The sequence below is a fragment of the Chrysemys picta genome, chromosome 8 (genome assembly GCF_011386835.1).
Source record: "Chrysemys picta bellii isolate R12L10 chromosome 8, ASM1138683v2, whole genome shotgun sequence".
In the NCBI taxonomy this organism is placed as follows: domain Eukaryota; kingdom Metazoa; phylum Chordata; order Testudines; family Emydidae; genus Chrysemys; species Chrysemys picta.
This window is the reverse complement of record NC_088798.1, coordinates 78768107-78788071: the sequence shown is the minus strand read 5'-3', so window position 1 is coordinate 78788071 and position 19965 is coordinate 78768107. Positions and strand designations below refer to the sequence as shown.

The following is a 19965-nucleotide window of genomic DNA, read 5'->3' as shown; positions in this document are numbered from 1 at the left end:
TCAGTACGTGTGTGTGTATGTACACACACATCCTATGGCTTCAAATCTGCTAGTCAAAGCAATTTTACTGTTTTCCTTCTCATACAGCCAGTTGCTATTTTGCCTCCATTCTAGCTTGTAAATCACCTGCTGCTGCTGCTTTTCCACCCCCTCCCCCCAATAAAATCAGGAATCTATAGCTCTTTCATACCCGATGCCCAGCTAACAAGATATTATTTCCATCTGAGCTCATTGGCATGAGCTATGTTGGTTTGCTCCATCTTCTAGAAATGTGACACTGCCTTACCACTTCTCATCCTTTGTGCCAATTCATGACTGTATGTCTCTTCCTTCTATCAAACATATGGAAATCAGAGCTCTTAACTGCAGAGGTTTCAATGCTTTTGAAAATCTTACAGTCAGATTTCCAGTTTCTCTTTCTTGATTATGCTCTCTCCCCAAGCACAGCTTTGCCTTTCTCACTTTGTGTTTTGAATTCTTATTCTTAGGCAGCACTAATGCACACTAAATAGACAAAACTGGTAATTTTTAAATTGCAGCCTTTTCAGTTACTTGGGACATATAGTGCATTGATCTTCCTGACCCATTTAAGGTCATACTTTTGCTCAGTATATCTTTATGGGGTTAGTAGCTTCTGGTTTGAACACTCAAACTTAATAATTCTGATGACATGTTTTATTACTACAAGGTGTAACTACATCCCTTTCCAACTCCTGTTTATCTTAAAATGTATTTGCTATTTCTCTAGATGTAAATCTTGTTTTGTTGGCTTTGTGCCATGTTCTCCTCCCATGTTTTGGCTTTATCGTTGTTCCCTGGTTTTTAGTAAACCCATCTGTAGTGAATGGTATTGTGAAACTGTGTATTAACTGTTTTAACTGATATTATTCCCAGCACTGCAGCAAGAACACACTGTGGGCCATGGTACCACCTTTGATTCATGTGTGTATCCCAATGACATCAAATTTAGCTTGTGTGTTCCACCATCTGTCAAAGGCAGTATGTAGCCCAGGATGTGCCACAGTCACATTGTTCTTTGATTCACTGACCAGCTCAGTGCCATCAGTTCATAGGCTCAAATATCACCACAGGTTGACAGATCATCATACTGCCGAATTGGAAACTTCTAAAAGTCAATTTACTGCCTATAAATAGTATCATACATATAGCACTAGAAACTGTATTCCTGTTTATCCCCAGGAAGGACAAATGTGTATAGCATAAGCAATGACAGGGTAAACTTCCCTGGCAACATTGTTTCATCTCTATCTTGAAGCGACCATCTCTAAAAACTCTCCTCTGTTGTGATGCCCGTAAAATACTCCACAGTAACAAGGGAGCTGGCCTACTGTGATTGCTGCTTTCTCATGCTTACAGCAGTGACTCATTATTTCCTTATAATCCTCTATCTGTCTGCATCCACCTGTTGTGTCTTGATTTATACTTAGTTTGTAAGCTCCTTTGAGCAGAGACTGTGTCTTTATGTTTTGTGCAGTGCCTAGCAAAATAGGGTCCCAAGTGCTACCATAATGAAAATAGCTGTAGTGACAATTAGTTAACAAATAACTTGTATCTATAAGTCCTTGTTTTAAAGAGGGAATTGAAGGAAGACAATGAGATCGGCAGATCCTTGTACCTCTATATGGAGCCAATGGCAGAGGTTGTGGTCTTGAATCTTTTGCAACCGTTCTTTGTCCACCTGACTTGGGAGTCTGTTCTGACTAAATGCAGAAGCCACTTTTTCTTAATATCTATCCTAAGCTTTTTCCTTCTTTAGCTGCATGCTGTAGTACCTTGTTCTGCCATCATCTGAGACTGAGTAACTCTTTCTTCACTGATATTGTTAAATTAAAGATATTTATTGGCTGTGCAAATGCCACCCCTGAATTCTTTTTAGATTACATAGAAATAGCTTCTTCAATAACTCCCTGTGTGTCTTAACCATCTAGTCTTCTATCAGTTTCATTGTCCTCTAGATTTTCTATATCCTTTCTAAACTACAATCTCCAAAATTGCACACCATTTACCAAGGTTATGCTAGGCAGCACATTAACCTGTGATTCTCCTTTATGTACATTCAAGAACAGCATTGGATTTCCTTGTTAACTGCATTGCCTTAGAAGCAAGTGGAGAGTTCACTCTCCATTCCCACTGAAACTCTGGCTTCTCTCTTGAACTGAGTAACTGCCCAGATAGCTGCATTGTATAATTTTAGTTCTAGTCCATCAGATCTCAACCTGGGGGTTGCAATTGCTCAGCCCATCCATATTGCTAAGTGGGAGGGGAGTCTCGGGATGGCCCTGTTATGGAAAAGGTTGAGAACTACAGTTCTAGTTTATTATGAGAAGAAAAAATAGTCCCTGTGTATTCTAAGATTCTTGTCTGAGAAACAAGCTATGCTTGTATGCGGTCCTGTAAGTCAAATTTTCATGCAATTTAATGAGTAAGGTAGAGGTACATGTCTGTAACACATCCATTGAGGCTGCAGAATGTTTTCTCTCAATACAGAGTTGGCATTCAGTAAACCTGGATTCTGTTCCCAACTGTACTTCACACTGATGGGGACCTTGGGGAAGTCAGATGACCACCCTGTGCCTCAGTTGCTCCATCTGTAAAATGTAAAGTGTCTTGAGACCTACACATTAAGATACGATTTCAGTTATACGATTTAAATGAAAGCACTATAGGAGCAAAATGGTAGTTATTTTAATATTTATATTGTGGACCTATGGACCATATAATACTTTGATTTTTCACTGATTAGACAAAACTAATCACCAGTATGCACTGGAGAAAGATGTGTAAGTCAAACAGGGCTACCTGGAAATTACAGAGGAGGAATAAACTTTTTTTTTTAAAGAGCAAATTACTCATTAACAAATGTAACATGGGCCATCAACATAAAGGCCGAGTACAACAGACTCAACATAACATTTCAGAGGAGTTGCCATGCCCCAAAGTCTTTAAGGGATCTCCCTCGATCTTCTGGATATTGACCAGAAAAATAAATGGACCTATTTCCAGAGTGACTAATAAAGTGCTAAAGGGGGAGGTGAAAGACTAATTACTTTGTTAATTAGAAGTGCTTATTGTGCCATAAGCATGAGCTGTTTGAAAAATTTAAGTTTTGAGCTGACACAGAAGTTTGTTAATCGTTAGAATAATGCAGTGGGTTACATGTGAGCTATTGATGAGTCAGCTGACATAAGTGTCTTTGTTATTTCACTGAACATAGGTTGGAACAAGATGCTTGTCCTGAGATGCTTGTTTTCAAATTATGTTCAGAAAGAACATATACTATTGTATGCAAGAAGTATTAAATATCTCACACAATTCCCAGATTTATATCCATAGTTGTGGTAAATGCAAATTCAAATAAGGCCTGTAATTGCATATGGTTTTTACCCATATTTGCATGTCTACATTTAAAACAAACATCTGGCCCTCTGTTTCTGTTAGGTGGTAGGACTTGAAAAGAGATTTGTAACTTTAATAAAGAAACTCAGTTCTGATTTAGTGGTATATGGACCCATGCAAAACTTGGTGGAATCAGTTTCTGTATAAATACAACCAGCAATCAGAAATAACTAATAAAGAAGGAAATTCACTAAGTAAAAAATAAATATTACCTGTCATTAATTCAAAAACTAAAATGAGCACAACCTTGCTGAAAAGTTATGTTCTTGTATTCAATTTAAAAATCCATATATCCAAGCAAGGTTATTGTTTTTCCTTAATTCCCTGTGATCATTGGGGGATTTATTTTCTTTGAGTGATTTGCAAAAGATTATTTGGTTGTAATTCTCATAGTAAGAGGAATATTTAGGGCTTTATTCTGGCTTATATTACAGACAGATGCTTTATGGAGGATGGGGGCAGTGGGTATGGTCAAAATGTTTGACAAAAAATGTTTTTGTCAAATGGCTTTTTTAAAAAATGAAGTGTCTTGTGAAAATTGTTCAAATTTTAATTGAAACAATGTTATTGACACTTTTTAATTACTGAATGCTAGGATTTTGTTAAACAAAACATTGGTAATCTTTTGTTATATCCATAATAGTTGAAAAAAATGAAAGGCCAAAAAAGGGTCAGTTTTTTGAATCCTTCAAAATGAAAATGATGTTGGGGAAAAACGTAATTTAACAAGTTAGTTTGTTTTTCAGCCAGCGGTTAGCCAGAGTAAGAGCTGTGGCATCTTTTTATAGGGTGCTTTCACCTTGTCCTCGTCCATTGGCTTGTGCGCTGTGTACACTGCAGAATGTCTAGCACCAGTGTTAACACTCTAGATACTTCCAGTCCTTGCATATTGGGGAGTAAAGGGACTGAGTCTGCGGGCACCCTTTGCTCAAACACATGGGGGCAGAAGGCTTTGCGGGTACGTCTACACTACAAAAAAAAATTGTCAGCAAGTCTCAGAGCCCAGGTCCATTGACTCAGACTCTCAGGGCTCGTGCTATGGGGATAAAAATAGCAGCATACATGTTTTAGGCTCAGACTGGAGCCTAGGCTCTGAGAGACCCTCTCTCCCCCCCCCACCCCACCCCCCACGCACTGGGTTTCAGGCCCAGGCTCCAGCCCAAGAGGGAACATCTACGCTGCTATTTTTAGCCCCATAGAGTTAGCCCCACAAACCCAACTCACTTGACCCAGACTCTGAAACTCTCTGCGGTGGGTTTTTTTTTCTTCATTGTAGATGTACCCAGAGTCTTCTCCTTACATTCTCTCTACTTGCACACCTATGCGGGGCTAGCCACAATCCATCCCTAATCTTTGTTGGGTTTTTCAGCAGAAGTTTCAACAATAAGATCAAAAATAAGACAAGTTGTCATAACTCGGTATAGATGAGAACCACTATCAGCATATTAAAGCACCCAAGTAAATTATTGGACCTAAGATGAGTATGTGCTGCTGCTTAATGTGGTAGTCACTTAAAAAGTTTTCTTTCTTGGTGCGTCACTGAAACAAAACACTGGAAAAATTCAGTGATGTTCAAAATAAACCATTTTGTTTTTCAGTTTGTCCACTAAACTGAAAAATCAATTATTCACTTATTCATATTGTTGAAGAAAAATGCAAGCCTACACCTGAAAAGCTGCCAAAATCAGTCTGCATATATCAGCTTTAGAAGAACTAGATGACTAAGTTAAACATTCCTTAATGCAACTGAAGTGGGGACTGGACTTTTTTGTAGGATGTTCTAAATTTGTGCTGTGGTCAATCAACCTCGATAAACTTCTTGTTTATTGCTCAGCCCTCCCTCCCATGTCATTTACTGCCCCCCTTTGAGACTTTCATCCCAACATGTATTTTGGCCAACTGTCCTATTTCATGGTGAGTGAGTCAGATTCTACAGTACATCGATTTCATGAAAGTTACTTTGAGTTGGCAGTAGGAGTTGTTTCTGAACAACGTAATCAAAAAATTGCTCCCCGTAGTTAAAAGGGATTGTAAATATAACCTGAAGTGTTTCAAGAAATTGTATTATTTTTTTCAGGAAGTTTTTCTTTCAGATAGTTTAGAGAAGCACAATTGCGTGGCATCAACATAGGTGAGAGATTGGACTTCACATTCTTGTTTTTATCTATTAATTCTCAGGGGTTATGTACAATATTCTGTGCAACATATCTTCACCAACACATTTAATCCTAATTAATTAGCAGGTGAGGAACATGAATTTTAAAAATTGCTAAACACAAACTAAGACTAAAGGGATGTTTTCTGACTTAGTATCTGCTGGTGTTGCTGTTTGTTGTTTATTATTATTATTATTATTTGTATTGTGGTAGCAGGACCTCATTTTTGAGATCTGGAACAGTGGGGAAGTGTGAGCTACTATACTTGAGTGAGGTTCATGCCTCACTTGGCTGTTGACAGTCAGCAGGAAGGTTTTTGGGACATTAGTGGAGTCAATTGTCTATGCCTATAGGGGAGGGCAAGATGTCAGTGTTTTAAGGAAGTGACTGTTAGACCCTTGGCACTGAAAGTATTTCCAAACATCACTCTGCCTCAAACCCTTTTTTACGTGCAAAAGACTGGTGAGAAGATTGTAGAATGTTTGTTCTAGCAGTGTCTGGAGCCATCAGATCTCTGATGCCCTGTCAGCTTGGTTTAAGGCCTAGTACAGTATGGAGACTATAGGGGTATAGGAGGGACATGGAATGGCCTTGCTGATTCTTTTAGCTCTGTCAGCTACCTTGGATACCTTTTGACCATGTGATGTTGACATTCATGTGTACTCTCAAAGGAGTAGATGAGGCCAGTTTGAGTGGCTCCGTTCTTTTTCCATGCAGACTGATAGAAGGGACCACTATGATCATTTGGTCTGACCCCTTGCATAACACAGGCCATAGAACTTCCCTGAAGAAGTCAGTGGAAGAGCTAGGAATAGAGTTCAGATTTCCTGGCTCCTAGTCTTGTGTTTTAGCCACAGAACAGTCCCTCCTTCTGGAAGATCAAGATCCCAAAGGGTAGAGTGGTATCCTGAGGACTCTTGTTTGGGTGCCCTTACGTTTAACTACTCAACAAGATTATTCAGTGTGTCATAGAAATTCCTGTCCGTTCCAGCTGAGGAATAAGGAGAGACGGACACAGCTAATCAAGCAAGGAGCCCCGGGAGGGGCGATCTGTTTATTTCAATTGCAATTGGGTTCGAGCTCATAAGTCAGCAAGAACAAAGAAAACACTTCCACCAAAGCATTATATGCAGTTGACTATGATAATCTATCGCTCTATGATTGTCCAAAATTTGCTATCATTACCATACATAATTAGAAAGCTACATGTATCTGCCGCTCTTATGACCCCTTATTGTTCATCTACTTGCTCCCCCCTTGCGTTATTTTGCAAAACAAGCAGTTAGTTATCTACAGAATGCAGGCACAGAAAGTTCCATTGTCTCCAGGTTTGGAGTTTGGCTACATTTCCTCTTGAAGGAACTTCCTGAGTTAAGATATAGCATAGCTGTGTTGTATATCTTCCATGTGTATGTGACAAATTTGCCCCTTGGCAGTTAAGTAGAATAATTTTATTTCAATTTCCCCCCTTTTATCATGACCCATATAATGGGCTCATGATCATACTTTTCACAGCAGTAGGAGTGTTACAGAAAATACTTAGGGGTCAGAATATTGGCATCTGGTCTGGTTTCCGCCTTTGCCAAGACCGCTCTTTCTTGTAAAGAGAGAAATATTCCCTTTGATTTGCTAGTTGCCCTAGGACATTTAGACATTATTCACTTGGACAGTTTAAACACACACAAAAAATGAACACAATCATCAGTAAAATCATAACACCTCCTTTCAGGAGTCCCTTTAGCCAGGCTGTTAGGGAAGGGAACCAGGAAAATAAACCATCAAACCAATCATGTGTCCAGCTACCTTCATCAGACCTGTCTCGGGCGATGTCTCTTAAGTGGGCTGCTCTGTTAAAGGTATTTTTATAGGTGTCATTTACAAATACACAACACTCTTACCTAAAACCATACGATTTTGTAAAGCTAACTGTCTAAGCTGCTTAAGTTTAGTGGCTGGATTTGTAACTATGGTAGCAGTTTCATTAGCCATAATTTATAAAATACCCTGGAGTCTTATAACCCTTCTCCTAAGTCTGTGATCACTAGGGAATGTTGCCCATGTCATTGGTTCAAGGGCTGCATCCTCTTCAGCTTGAGGTTTGCTAGTGTCCCTTACATTTCTAATCTTGCCTTTATGTAATTGTTTCACAATACGAGTGGGGGTAACAACCTGGCAAGATAACAAGAACCTGAGAAGTGTACTAGAAGGGTATGAAAGGCTTTATTCCCATACACCCAGTAAGAACCAAACCCTGCTGGAACAGGGCCAGGAGGTGCATCCTGTGTCACTCCCAATACTTTTTGTAACAGGGATGTATAACGTCCTGTAAACCCAATAGGCCCGTGCTGCGAGGAGATGTCTCCGTCTCTACATTTCTGCCTGCATACAGACATTGTTCCATTGGAGTTTTCCCATACCATGGTGCAGCTTTCATAGCAGACACTATTGGCGCAGACACCCTTGCGGTTAATGTTGTCAGTGGTGTCAAAACAATAAACGAGGGGAGTGGCCCACTCTCCGTCACCACCCGGGCCCACATAGTATTTGCAAGTACTGTTCCCTAAAAACAGGCCTGGCCCATTCCCCAGGAGACACCACTCACCCTGCGCCTTGAAGGTTAACAAATACCTGGAGTTAGGGCTTATACCTTCTTGTTGCCAAGTATGAGTGTTAGCCCGATGGGGAGTAACATACACCTTTGAATGAGTAATATTTGCAGCCATCAAAGGGATAGGAAGGAAAGAAAGTCCTCATTCCACATCGGGAAGCACCAAGGTGCACACCCAGCATGAGTCATTCCTCCATTCTGGGATTCTATTCTTCACCACATGGCTAAATCTAATGAAATTATTATGGCCATAAGAAAGAGAAGGGGAAAACAACAAAATCAACAGAGGAAACATTTTCACAATAGGTTAAAATACCAACAAATAAAAGAAAAAAGAGCAATAAATGCTAATCCAAATAATACAGTCCAATCTTCTAGATCCATCGAAAACTCAGATATCAGTCATTTAGGGCCTCGGTTGCCCTGTAGTCATCTACTTCGGGTTGGCCTTGCCGGTTGGCCAACAAGCATCGCTCCCTCGCTGGGACCTTATCCAGGGGTTCCCATTTGAGTGAATTTAAGTTTCAGTCCAGGCAAGGTCTGCACCATCCACTGATCCTCTAGTCAATCTTTCATTAGTGAAACGTTGGGTATTTCATTAATTTAGAAGGAGAGTAACAGCATGTGGGACTTTACCACTAGGTGGTGTCCTTGTACCAACTCTTGAGCTTTCTCAACTAACAAAGCTGCAGCAGCCGGGCTTTAAGACATTCTACTGCTCCTCTTGCAACAGGATCCAGTAGTGCCGAAAAATAGACCACAGGCCGTCGCTGTGATCCTAAAGCTTGTGTAAGAACACCAGAGGCCACTCCCGCCCTTTCATGAACGAATAAGGTAAAAGGTTTCCTATAATCCGGGAATCCCAAGGCAGGTGCCAATGCAAGGGCTGTCTTAATACTTTCAAAATATTTGATAGCATCTTTAGTCCATTCCACTGGGTCAGGTTCATCCTTAGTGGTCATCTGCACTAGTGGTTTTGACATTTCCCTATACCCAGGAATCCAGGACCTACAGAATCCTGCCATGCCGAGGAACCCCCTTAACTGTCTCTTTGTCTTGGGCTGGGGTACATTTAAAATGGCACTTATTCTTTCCTGAGCAAGGCTTCTCATTCCTGGTTTTAGTATGTGCCCTAAATACTTCACCTCCTGTGAGCAATATTGAATCTTTGAGGGTGACACCTTGTGTTCTTTCATTGCTAAGGCACATAAAAACTTTATTAGTCTCTTGTGTTTCTGAGCATAATAAAAGATGTTTATAGCTCTGAGGTCCTGTACAAATCTCCAAACAGTGTTCCCTTGGGCATCAGGTTTAGGCTTTTTTACTGGCAAGATGGGTGTGTTAAAGGGCGAGTGGCAGGGAAGTAAAATGCCCTGTTCTAAAAATGACTCAATCAAGGGAGTCAGTCCCTCTATTGCCTCTCGTGGAAGAGGGTATTGGGGAATGCGAGGGGGGTCCATGTCTGTCCTAACACGTATCCGAACGGGCTCAGCTGACTTTAGTAATCCCACGTCAGTGTTTTTTGTTCCCCATACCCAAGGTGGGACAGCATTTTCCAACTCCCTGGGGAGCATTGCTAAATTTAAAGGAGTTTCAGGATTCATTAGAGCCATCAAGGGGATGACAGAGTCATTTGGCAGGCTCAAAAGAATGCCTTGGTCAGAGCAGTGAATTGTACCCCGGAGTTTGCATAGCAAATCGCATCCCAATAAACTTGTTGGTCCTTGGGTAAGTAGGAAGACATGTTCCTCAGACAGGGGCCCTATGTGTATGTTTAAAGGTTTGGAAATCTGACAATGAAAAGGATTTCCCTCAATTCCCATAACACGTTCAATTTTGCCACTCCAAATCAGTAAGGGTGGAGAGGGTGGCTCCTGTATCTAATAAGCAATCATACTGTTTTCCTCCAATCATCAAAGGAACTAAGAGATCATTGCGGGATAAGGAAAACACTGGGCAACATAACAACATGGACCCCCCTTCATCCTGTTAGTCATAAAGTCCCCCATCCTGCATCACCCCCTAGAAGGGTTTTCCTCGGCCTCTGCCAATGCCAGGCTCTGCTCCCTTCAATACAGCCGCCTACATTCTTATATTCCCTTTTTCTTCCTTCACCCTCTCAGCCTTTTGTCGGGCTTCTCGCCTATTAAACACTCTGGTGTCAATAGCCACTATCTGAGGGACAAGCATCCCTGCAAATCCTTCCACATCATTTAATCTCCACCTTATATCTTTCACAGCCTGGTCTTTAAACAATCCTCTTATCACTGGCACGTTTGCTTCTGCCTCAGGATCTAGACCCCCAAACAACCTAGCAGCTTTCATCAGTCTTTCATAATAGTCTGGGGGGTGTTCATCTGGGCCTCGATGGACAGAAGTTACTTTACTCCAATTAGTAGTTATCTGCCCAGCCTTCTTAATTCCGTTTAAAATTAGTCTTTAAAGAGGTTAACTTATATTGATCTCCAGCATTGTTGTAATCTCAGTTAGGATCACCCCCATTACATCTCCTGCTGTCAGGGCATTCCATCCTGGTGGCGGTGGGGGTAAATCACCTATAGACTCCTGAGCTCAACTGAGCACTTGTTTCCTTTCTTTCAATGTCCTATGTACAGATTCTGGGTCGTCCCTGACCTTTGGGGTGGTAATCTTCCAATTCAATAGGTCACTGATAGAGAAGGGCAGGACCCTCTCCGCTATGAACAGGGTACTGTCTTAAGGGCAACTGGAGTACCGGAGGGTCCTGCCCTTCTTGTTTAATGAGCTTGAAATTGACGTCTCCAGGAACACACTTGGGAGACTAACCCCATGAGCCGGTCGAGGAGTTGGGCAGACTTCACCTGCGAACGTGGCTTCCGGTATTATAGGCCACTGGCAGATCAGGATACAATGTGGCTTGGGGTCAGGATAGGGTTGGAGGCAGATCCTGCACCGGTGCAGAGGCGGTTCCTGGGACCACCTGATTTACCTGAATGGGAAGGGGTTGAGGGGATGCAGCTGGTGGGGGAACTGGCCTATATTCATCTTCCTCTACTCTACACTGCTGGTAAGGAAGAGGTTTAGCTTGTTGTAACATGAGAGTGCCCTCTTTATCTTTGCAAATTGGGGCAGCATTATAAAACAAATACAAATAATTCATTTGTTCTAGTCTGAAATCTTCCAGGATGTTTCTCAAGGTTTTGAGGTGAACCTCATTAAATGACCCATTTTCTGGCCACTGTTTCTCTGGCGGCTGATTTAAAGTATAAGAGGTCCAGGCTGTTATACAAAGGGTTTTAAGTCGCCGCTTGGACAAGCCAGCGGTGCCGCCAAGTCTTCCCCAATTCTTGAGAACACATCCCAGAAGTGTACCGGCATCGAATTTCCCCTGACTATTTCCCGTGTTAGGTCTAATTGACTCCTAAATTCCCTGCTTCAGTTCTCCACCATCCGCAGTGTTACTGAGAAAAAAGCCCTGGAGTCAGTGACGGTTTCCTTTATGTCCTGGGGAGACCACCCAGCTATCCAGTCAGCCTCTGTTCCTGCCTGGGTAATCTCCTGTCATCCGAAACTTGTTTTTATACTGGGCTGGCACTCTAAAAGTGTTTAACTGCCAGACGGATGTCCCAGTAATTTCACCGAGGCTGTCCCAAGGAAACCGTCGGGTCTAAGACCCACGTGTACACGTAACACAAAACAGAGACCATTTACCTGTCTCCTGATGAGGCCTCTTCCAACGCAATCTGTCTCGTTGCTTGTGGTCCGTCTCTCAGAGTCCTCCTTATTGTCCCCACCGGGGGCCAACTCCCAAGACAATACAACCCAAGGTAAACTCACCTCAGCGCACGCTGGCCCTTCTCGAGGGAGGGGCCCCGGAGCGGTTCTGAGCTGGAGAAGTCCTGCCGCGGTCGCCAAAACGGTCATAGAAATTCCTGTCCGTTCCAGCTGAGGAATAAGGAGAGATGGACACAGCTAATCAAGTAAGGAGCCCCGGGAGGGGCGATCCGTTTATTTCAATTGCAATTGGGTTCGAGCTCATAAGTCAGCAAGAACAAAGAAAACACTTCCACCAAAGCATTATATGCAGTTGACTATGATAATCTATTGCTCTATGATTGGCCAAAATTTGCTATCATTACCATACATAATTAGCAAGCTACATGTATCTGCCCCTCTTATGACCCCTTATTGTTCATCTACTTGCTCCCCCCTTGCGTTATTTTGCAAAACAAGCAGTTAGTTATCTACAGAACGCAGGCACAGAAAGTTCCATTGTCTCCAGGTTTGGAGTTTGGCTACATTTCCTCTTGAAGGAACTTCCTGAGTTAAGACATAGCATAGCTGTGCTGTATATCTTCCATGTCTGCGTGACAAATTTGCCCCCGGCAGTTAAGTAGAATAATTTTATTTCAAGTGGGTTAGTGTGGAAGTATAGAGTGCAGTGTTGTGTGCTGATGACATGACAACATTTAGCTCTGTGCTTTCATCTGTTCTGATCCATCTGGAGCAGTGGAATAATTTACCCCATCCAAAGGATACTGGGGTATGATGAGAGCTCGCTTGGCTGAGAGAATAGTGAAGTAATGATGGTCATGGGAGCAGGCTGACAAAATGTCAGATTATCTATGGACCCCTGATTTAGGGTGTTTGCCTACTTTGTTGCTCTGGTTTGAAACCTACAGCAGGTCTACACTACTGGCTAAGTTGATCTAACTTACGTCAATCAAGGGTGTGAAAAAGACCTGAGCAATGCAAATTACAGTGGCCTAAGCGCTGTCTATACTGGTCTACTTCCGCCTCCCATGGAGATGGAATAATTATCCCAATGAGAGAGTGCTCTCCCATCAATATAAAGTGTTTTCACGGATGCGCTACAGCTGCACCAATGTAGCGCTTCTAGTGTAGACCTGTCCCTGGGCAGTGTGGCCGAGTGGACAGAGTGCTGGACTGAGCCTCCAGAAAGCTGGGTTCTATTTCCAGCACGGCTGTGCTAAACCAGCAAGAGATTTTGACCTAAGACCAGCAAAAGTACCAGGATCATACCTGGATGGTACAAAGCATGTGAGAATCAATTTAGTCAATTTAGATGTTGCAAAGAGAATGTTAAATTAAAACATGCTCTCATGGCATTTCAAACCACACATTTTGCCTTTCAATCTGTACAAAAAGATCTATGCAATAATAATAGTACCACCGTCTATATATAGTAGATGGTATTATTATTCATCTGAAGTAGGCCTTAAGAACGGCCATACTGGGTCAGACCAAAGGTCCATCTAGCCCAGTATCCTGTCCTCCAACAGTGGCCAATGCCAGGTGCCCCAGAGGGAATCAACAGAATAGGTAATCATCAAGTGATCCATCCCCTGTTGCCCATTCCCAGCTTCTAGCAAAGTGCAAGGTTAAAGGCCCACATGTGGGAAAAAAATATCTATCCAGAACTTCCACAGATGACTTCCCCTTAAACCTTAACTTGCATCTCTATACTGGCAAAAGTGCCACAATTGTTCATGGTAACATACTACAATTTTGTGGTAGTTCTGGTCATTCCTGTGTGTCTCATATAAACGTCTGAGCTGCATTCTGAAATAAAGTTGTCCAGTGAACAGTCATAAAAACAAGTCCAACTCCGCACCGAGCACATTAGGACCCACACACTAACCACCACACTGTCTTTCATAATAAATGGATGACATTTGCAGCACTAATCTAAGCACAGTCTTTCAGATAATATACTGTATTGTATTGTAGGCAGGTATTATTGTTGCAAAGTGAAGGTGCATCATGAAATGACTATTTTTCAAGCCCAGGAATCCATCACCAAGGTTGGTTTTATCACCTGTATGATATGAGCTTGCTGAGATGAATGTTTAGGAGCTAAACCTGAGCTTTATTTTCAGTTTATTTGTCATAACCTGAGAAGCCTGAAGTGGGAGAGTAAAGGAGGAAGGCTGTTTTGGAAGTAAAATGTAAAAATAGAGATTCTTTTCTGTGCCTCTTTATAGTAATTCATAACTCATCTGCACAAATTTACTCAGGTCTGAAGTTTGACAGTTTAGATTTCATTCTCAGAGGGCATATCTCTGATGAAAGTTTAATAAAGCAAACTCTGTTTAGCCAAACTGGAGTGGCCGAAGTAGAAATTAGCATTTTTCAGACGCTTATCACAATTGCATCACATTTAAATCTTTTAAAAGAGTACTTTGTGTTCGGTTACATTGGATCATTGTTTCTTGGTGTCATACGATTGTGTAACTTGGTTTTTGTACACTAAAATGGCTAAGGTAAAGATCATCTTTTAGATTGTCTTCTGTTTATGATTAATACATTTCTGATGACATTTCACGAGTTATGAAAGGCTTCTTTTTTATACCATAGGTACAAAGATTTTTTCATATATTACATTTCTATGGATTTGAATTATATTAATTCTTCCATTTAATCTAATTGCATGTCCATTAAAGAGGTGTTGAGCTCTATCCCATGTACTTGAAATGATTACAACAAAACATGAAAATACACAGACCACTGAAAGTAGGCCAACAGGTAACTACAATTCATATAAAAATGGATTAAAGCATGAAAATTCACAGTTAGAGGGACGTGTGAATCTTGTAATATGCAAGTACAATGAAATGGCACATTAATGATTTCCATAATGAGCTGCATTATACCAAAACAATGGGAGACATACAGTCACATATCTATCTTGGAGGTTGTATGGTCCAATCACTGTGTCATTAAGCACCATAGTATAGGCGCCTGTTAACTGTGAATTTCTTCGCTTTAATAGATTTAAAGAGCTCAATCTGTGTAGCTTATCAAAACAAAAAAATTGAGAGGTGACTTGATGGATATGTATAAGTACCTTTGCAGGGAGAAAGTACTGAAGGGCTCTTTACTCCAGGGGAGAAAGGAATAAAGGGCCAATGGCTGGAAGCTGGAGCCAGACAAATTCAAATTAGAAACTAGGCACAAATGTTTAACAGCAAACGTGATTAACCATTGTAAAAAATTAGCAATGCCCCTACTTATACAGCCCAAAATGCTGTTAGCCTTCTTGGCAACAAGGGCACACTGTCAACTCATATCCAGCTTCTCGTCCACTGTAACCCCTAGGTCCTTTCCTGCAGAACTGCTACTTAGCTATTCGGTCCCTAGTCTGTAGCAGTGCATGGGATTCTTCCATCCTAAGTGCAGGACTACAGCCCACTGTAGTCCACGAAAGCTTATGCTCTAATAAATTTGTTACTCTCTAAGGTGCCACAAGTACTCCTGTTCTTCTTTCTACTATTCTCTGTATGTATAAATATCTTCTTTCTGTGTGTTCCATTCTATGCATCCGATGAAGTGGGCTGTAGTCCACGAAAGCTTATGCTCAAATAAATGTGTTTAGTCTCTAAGGTGCCACAAGTACTCCTGTTCTTTTTGAGATAATAGTGATTTGTCTGGTTTCACCCATTTAGTTGTTGTGAGGTATTTGATACACTGGATGGAGTACACCACATGTTGTGATAGATATGTAGGACTCTGGGGATCTTGAAATGTGTGTTGTGGGGTATTGATCATTGTACCAGTGGAGATATGTCTGCAGGTTTTGCAGTTGTTGTTGTGGCACTGTCTGGTGCAGAGGTGTTAATTGCCCACTTCATTTTAAATGGTCTCTTGTGACATATTTCCCCCTTATGCTAAAGAATCTGTCCCACCTTGTATTTAACTGTGACACTGAGTACCTTTTCCATACCTGAAGAGCTCTGTGTAGCTCTAAAGCTTGTCTCTTTCACCACTAGAATTTAATCCAATAAAATATATTACTTCACCCACCTTCTCTCTCTCTCTCTCTCTCAATATTGGGATTGGGTGGCTAAAGCCCTGAGCTCTGCCATCCTGTGGGGCAGAAGCCTTGAGCCTCCTGCCCTACTGGGCTAAAGCCCAGAGGCCTGAGCCCTGGCACCCAGCAGGGTAGAAGCCCGGACCCTCCCCCCCACACACACTTTTGGGGCTAAAGCCTAGAGTCGTGGTGCCCTGTAGGGCAGAAGCCCCATGCCCAGGGCCGGCTCTAGGCACCAGCAAACCAAGCTGGTGCTTGGGGTGGCACATTTTTAGGGGTGCCATGGCCGGCGCCAGAATGCCGCCCCTAAAAATGTGCCCCGGCCGCCCTAGCTCACCTCCGCTGCTGCTGCCACGGCGCGCGAAACAGCTGATTCACGCGCCGCTACTCGCCCTCCCTCCCAGGCTCTCAAACCTGGGAGGGAGGGGGAGATCCCGAGCGGCCGTTTCGCGCACCGATGCTTCCCCTCCCTCCCAGGCTTGGGCGCCTAGGAGGGAGGGGGAGAAGCGGCGCCCGTGCTGCGGCCACTCGGAGTCTCCCCCTCCCTCCCAGACTCTCAAACCTGGGAGGGAGGGAGAGATCCTGAGCGGCCGCGGCGCGCGCCACTGCTCCCCCTCCCTCCCAGACTTGAGAGCCTGGGAGGGAGGGGGAGACTCCGAGTGGCCGCGGTGTGGCGCCGCTTCTCCCCCTCCCTCCCTCCCTCCTAGGCTTGAGAGCCTGGGGGGAGGAGGCAGGGCTGGGGATTTGGGGAAGGGGCGGAGTTGAGGCGGGGGTGGGGTAATTAAATTAAGGGGGTGGGGGAGCGGCCAAAATTGTTTTTGCTTTGGGCGGCAAAAATCCTAGAGCCGGCCCTGCCCATGCCCTGCAGGGGAAAAGCCTGGAGCCCTGAGTACCAGCACCCAGCAGCTGGAGCCCTCCTCCCCTCGCCCCCGCTGGGCCCTGGAGTTTTTATAGCATGTTGGGTGGGCCAAAGAAAGGTTGAGAACCCCTGACTTGAACAGTACCTTGGCTGTGTGGAGGACTTTACAGATTAAAAAGACACAGTACCTGTCCTGAAGAGTTTACGATCTAAAGCCCTGATTCTGTGATTTAAGTGGTAGCGACTGAATGGGTAAGGGATGTAAAATCCAATCTTGAGCAACATGACATGAGTGAGTATGAAAATCACAGTGGAAGCAGTAGACAAATGGAGAAGGGTTATAAAAGATCACATGGCTGAATGCACCTAAATTGGTTTGTTTTCCGCTTCCCCCATCCTATTTAAAAAGAAAAGCATAGTCATTGTGTTATTTAAAATGGTTGGAATTAAAGACCATTACATATCTTTTCTGTTAGTTCATCAGTTCTGTAGAACTATGACCTGTTCATCTCTGCTTCACAAGTAGTCATCAATTCAGAATGGCAAAAAATCTGTTTGCTAGGTATAATAAAACTATCAAGCTGAGAAAAAATCACTGCTTTAAAAGAAGGAAGAAAAGACAAAACATGTAGTGTTTGTTAAAGCTGCCAGATTAACATCCCTGGAGAATGAAGCTCTCTGTCATAGGGCAGATACTGCACAAGCTTCCCCCATCACCCATCAGTGAAGGGTGTTCTCTACAGACTGTAAATGTGAGAAAATGAAAATCTACCTTTAGTTTTTCCAGAAAAGTTGGAACAAAGAAGAGAAATACATTAAGACAAATTATCTGCCTCTGTCCTGTTCCCCCTCCCTCCTTCCTTTTGGCATTTTGAAGGTGCTTGTCATGATATTCAAACACCAATTTCACTACCACCAGGATTTTTTCCCCCTCCCCATACAGCTGTAGCTTCAGATAGCAAATTCCGATTCCACCCAGAAGCTCTGTCTTCTTATAAATAATGATGGTAGATTTAATTTATGAAAGAAATGTGCCCTGTCCATGCAGCAGAGAGGAATATAATGCTGAATGTTTGGTTTGGTTTTTTAAGCTGTCTTTGTATGACAGGACAGAAACTCTTACTTTAATACAGAGAAGTGTAGGTGAGTTTTAAAGGTTAAAAACCATTGTTTAAAAAAATCTTGTGCCAACGGTAACATCTTAGATTATTATAGCTGAAAGGATTTTTAACATCTCATTTGATTTTCATCTGTTAGGCACTTTATTTTTTGTTCCAATATAGACCATAGAAATATAGACTCATTTATGTTTTGGAGTCACATTCTGACAGTAGGCTCTCATGCGCTAACCCCATGTTGCAATGTTGCTGGAATGTTGAAATCTGCACTTTTTTTTTCCCACTGACTTTTTGATATGTCATGGAAATATGTCTCTGTGTGATCCTTTGGAAAAATCTGTTACAAAATCTGAAACCACAATTACATACCCAAGAGGTGTCCCTTTGCTTAAAAAGAGAAGAATGAGTATGGAGATCAGGCTCTTTCTGCAGCCCTTGACTTCCCCAAATTCTCATGCAGGCCAACTGGTATTTTGTAAGTGGGAAAATAGCAGTTGAAAGATGTGTAAGGCCCAATTGTGTGAGATGCCAAGTGCCCTCAGCTTCCATTAATGGCAATGGGAATGCTCAAAACTTTGCAGAACCAGTTCTTCCCCCTATGCATAGTTTCTTCTAGGAGGAGAAAACGTGGAGGGCAGCAGCTGTGGAAGGGCAGTAGAGATTTAAGAACAGACACACTGGGTCAGACCAAAGGTTCATCTAGCCCAGTGTCCTGTCTTCTGACAGTGGCCAATGCCAGGTGCCCCAGAGGGAATGAACAGAACAGGTATCATCAAGTGATCCATTTCTTGTCACCCATTCCCAGCTTCTGGCAAACAGAGGCTAGGGACACCATCCCTGCCCATCCTGGCTAATAGCCATTGATGGACCTATCCTCCATGAATTTATCTAGTTCTTTTTTTGAACCCTGTTATAGGCTTGGCCTTCACAACATCCTTTGGCAAGGAGTTCCACAGGTTGACCGTGCATTGTGTGAAAAATACTTCTTTTTGTTTGTTTTAAACCTGCTGCCTATTAATTTTATTTGGTGACCCCTGGTTCTTGTATTATTGGAAGGAGCAAATAACATTTCCTTATTTATTTTCTCCATACCAGTCATGATTTTATAGACCTCAATCATATCCCCCCTTAGTCACCTTTTTTCCAAGCTGATAAGCCCCAGTCTTATTAATCTCTCCTCATATAGCAGCCGTTCCATGCCCTTAATCATTTTTGTTGCCCTGTTCTGAACCTTTTCCAATTCCAATATATCTTTTTTGAGATATGGCGACCACATCTTTGCAGCTTGTGGTATTTTCCTCCTAACTTGATAGATTCAGATCTGCTTCAATTAACACAATTAACCAAGATGAAAAAATGTGTTGGATAAGACCACTGTGCCCTCCGAGAGGTAACAAACCTCATTGCTCACAAAGGACGGGAAAGGCAGAGTAGTGTAGGCTGAGATCCTCCATTTAAGTTACAGTTAACATAATTGGAACCATCTTCTGGAAGCTACACACTCTCGGTATGAAATACCTTTATAGAAAATAAGTTTGTCCATTTCAGCTTCAGTTTTCAGTATAATCACTAAGTGATCTTACAGGTGGGTATTCCCAGATAAAAGACTGTAGTGTGGGTAGGTGTTAGGCAAGGGAATGGGTCTGAAGGGATTGCACCTGTTAAGACTAAGTGCATGATCTCTGGCACTGAAAGAGTTGCACCTGATGGGGAGCAGTGGGGTTGGCGCTCTACTCCAGCTCTGAAAGGGTAACACTTCCAGAAGAGTGAATAGAGGAGGTGGTGAACTGATCTAGCGCATGGCTTCTCAAACTGGAGGTAGTGAACAGTGAACAATCACCCTTCCTTCCTTTAGGGCTAGATGGGGACAGAAGAGGCATGCAAGCTTTTTCTGTTGTAACATGGGATTGTGCTATGGAAAAATTGAGAAACACAGCCCTAGAACAGAAAGGGGGATGCCTGCTGTGAAATGACTGGGAAGGAAGGGAGACATCCAG

General features: G+C 42.5%; 1 protein-coding gene across 5 annotated transcripts in view; it reads left to right on the top strand.

Annotated features, from left to right (window-relative positions):
- Positions 1 to 19965, top strand: part of KCNIP1 (potassium voltage-gated channel interacting protein 1) — a 559284-nt gene that overhangs the window by 448048 nt on the left and 91271 nt on the right. Inside the window, exon 1 of one of the 5 annotated variants that reach the window (XM_065554848.1) lies at positions 19655 to 19786. The exons of the other annotated variants lie outside the window; for them this stretch is intronic. Coding sequence (XP_065410920.1) covers positions 19768 to 19786 — 19 coding nt within the window. The 5' untranslated portion in view covers positions 19655 to 19767. Of the gene's footprint in view, positions 1 to 19654; positions 19787 to 19965 lie in introns of those variants that run through there. 5 annotated transcript variants of the gene reach the window in all.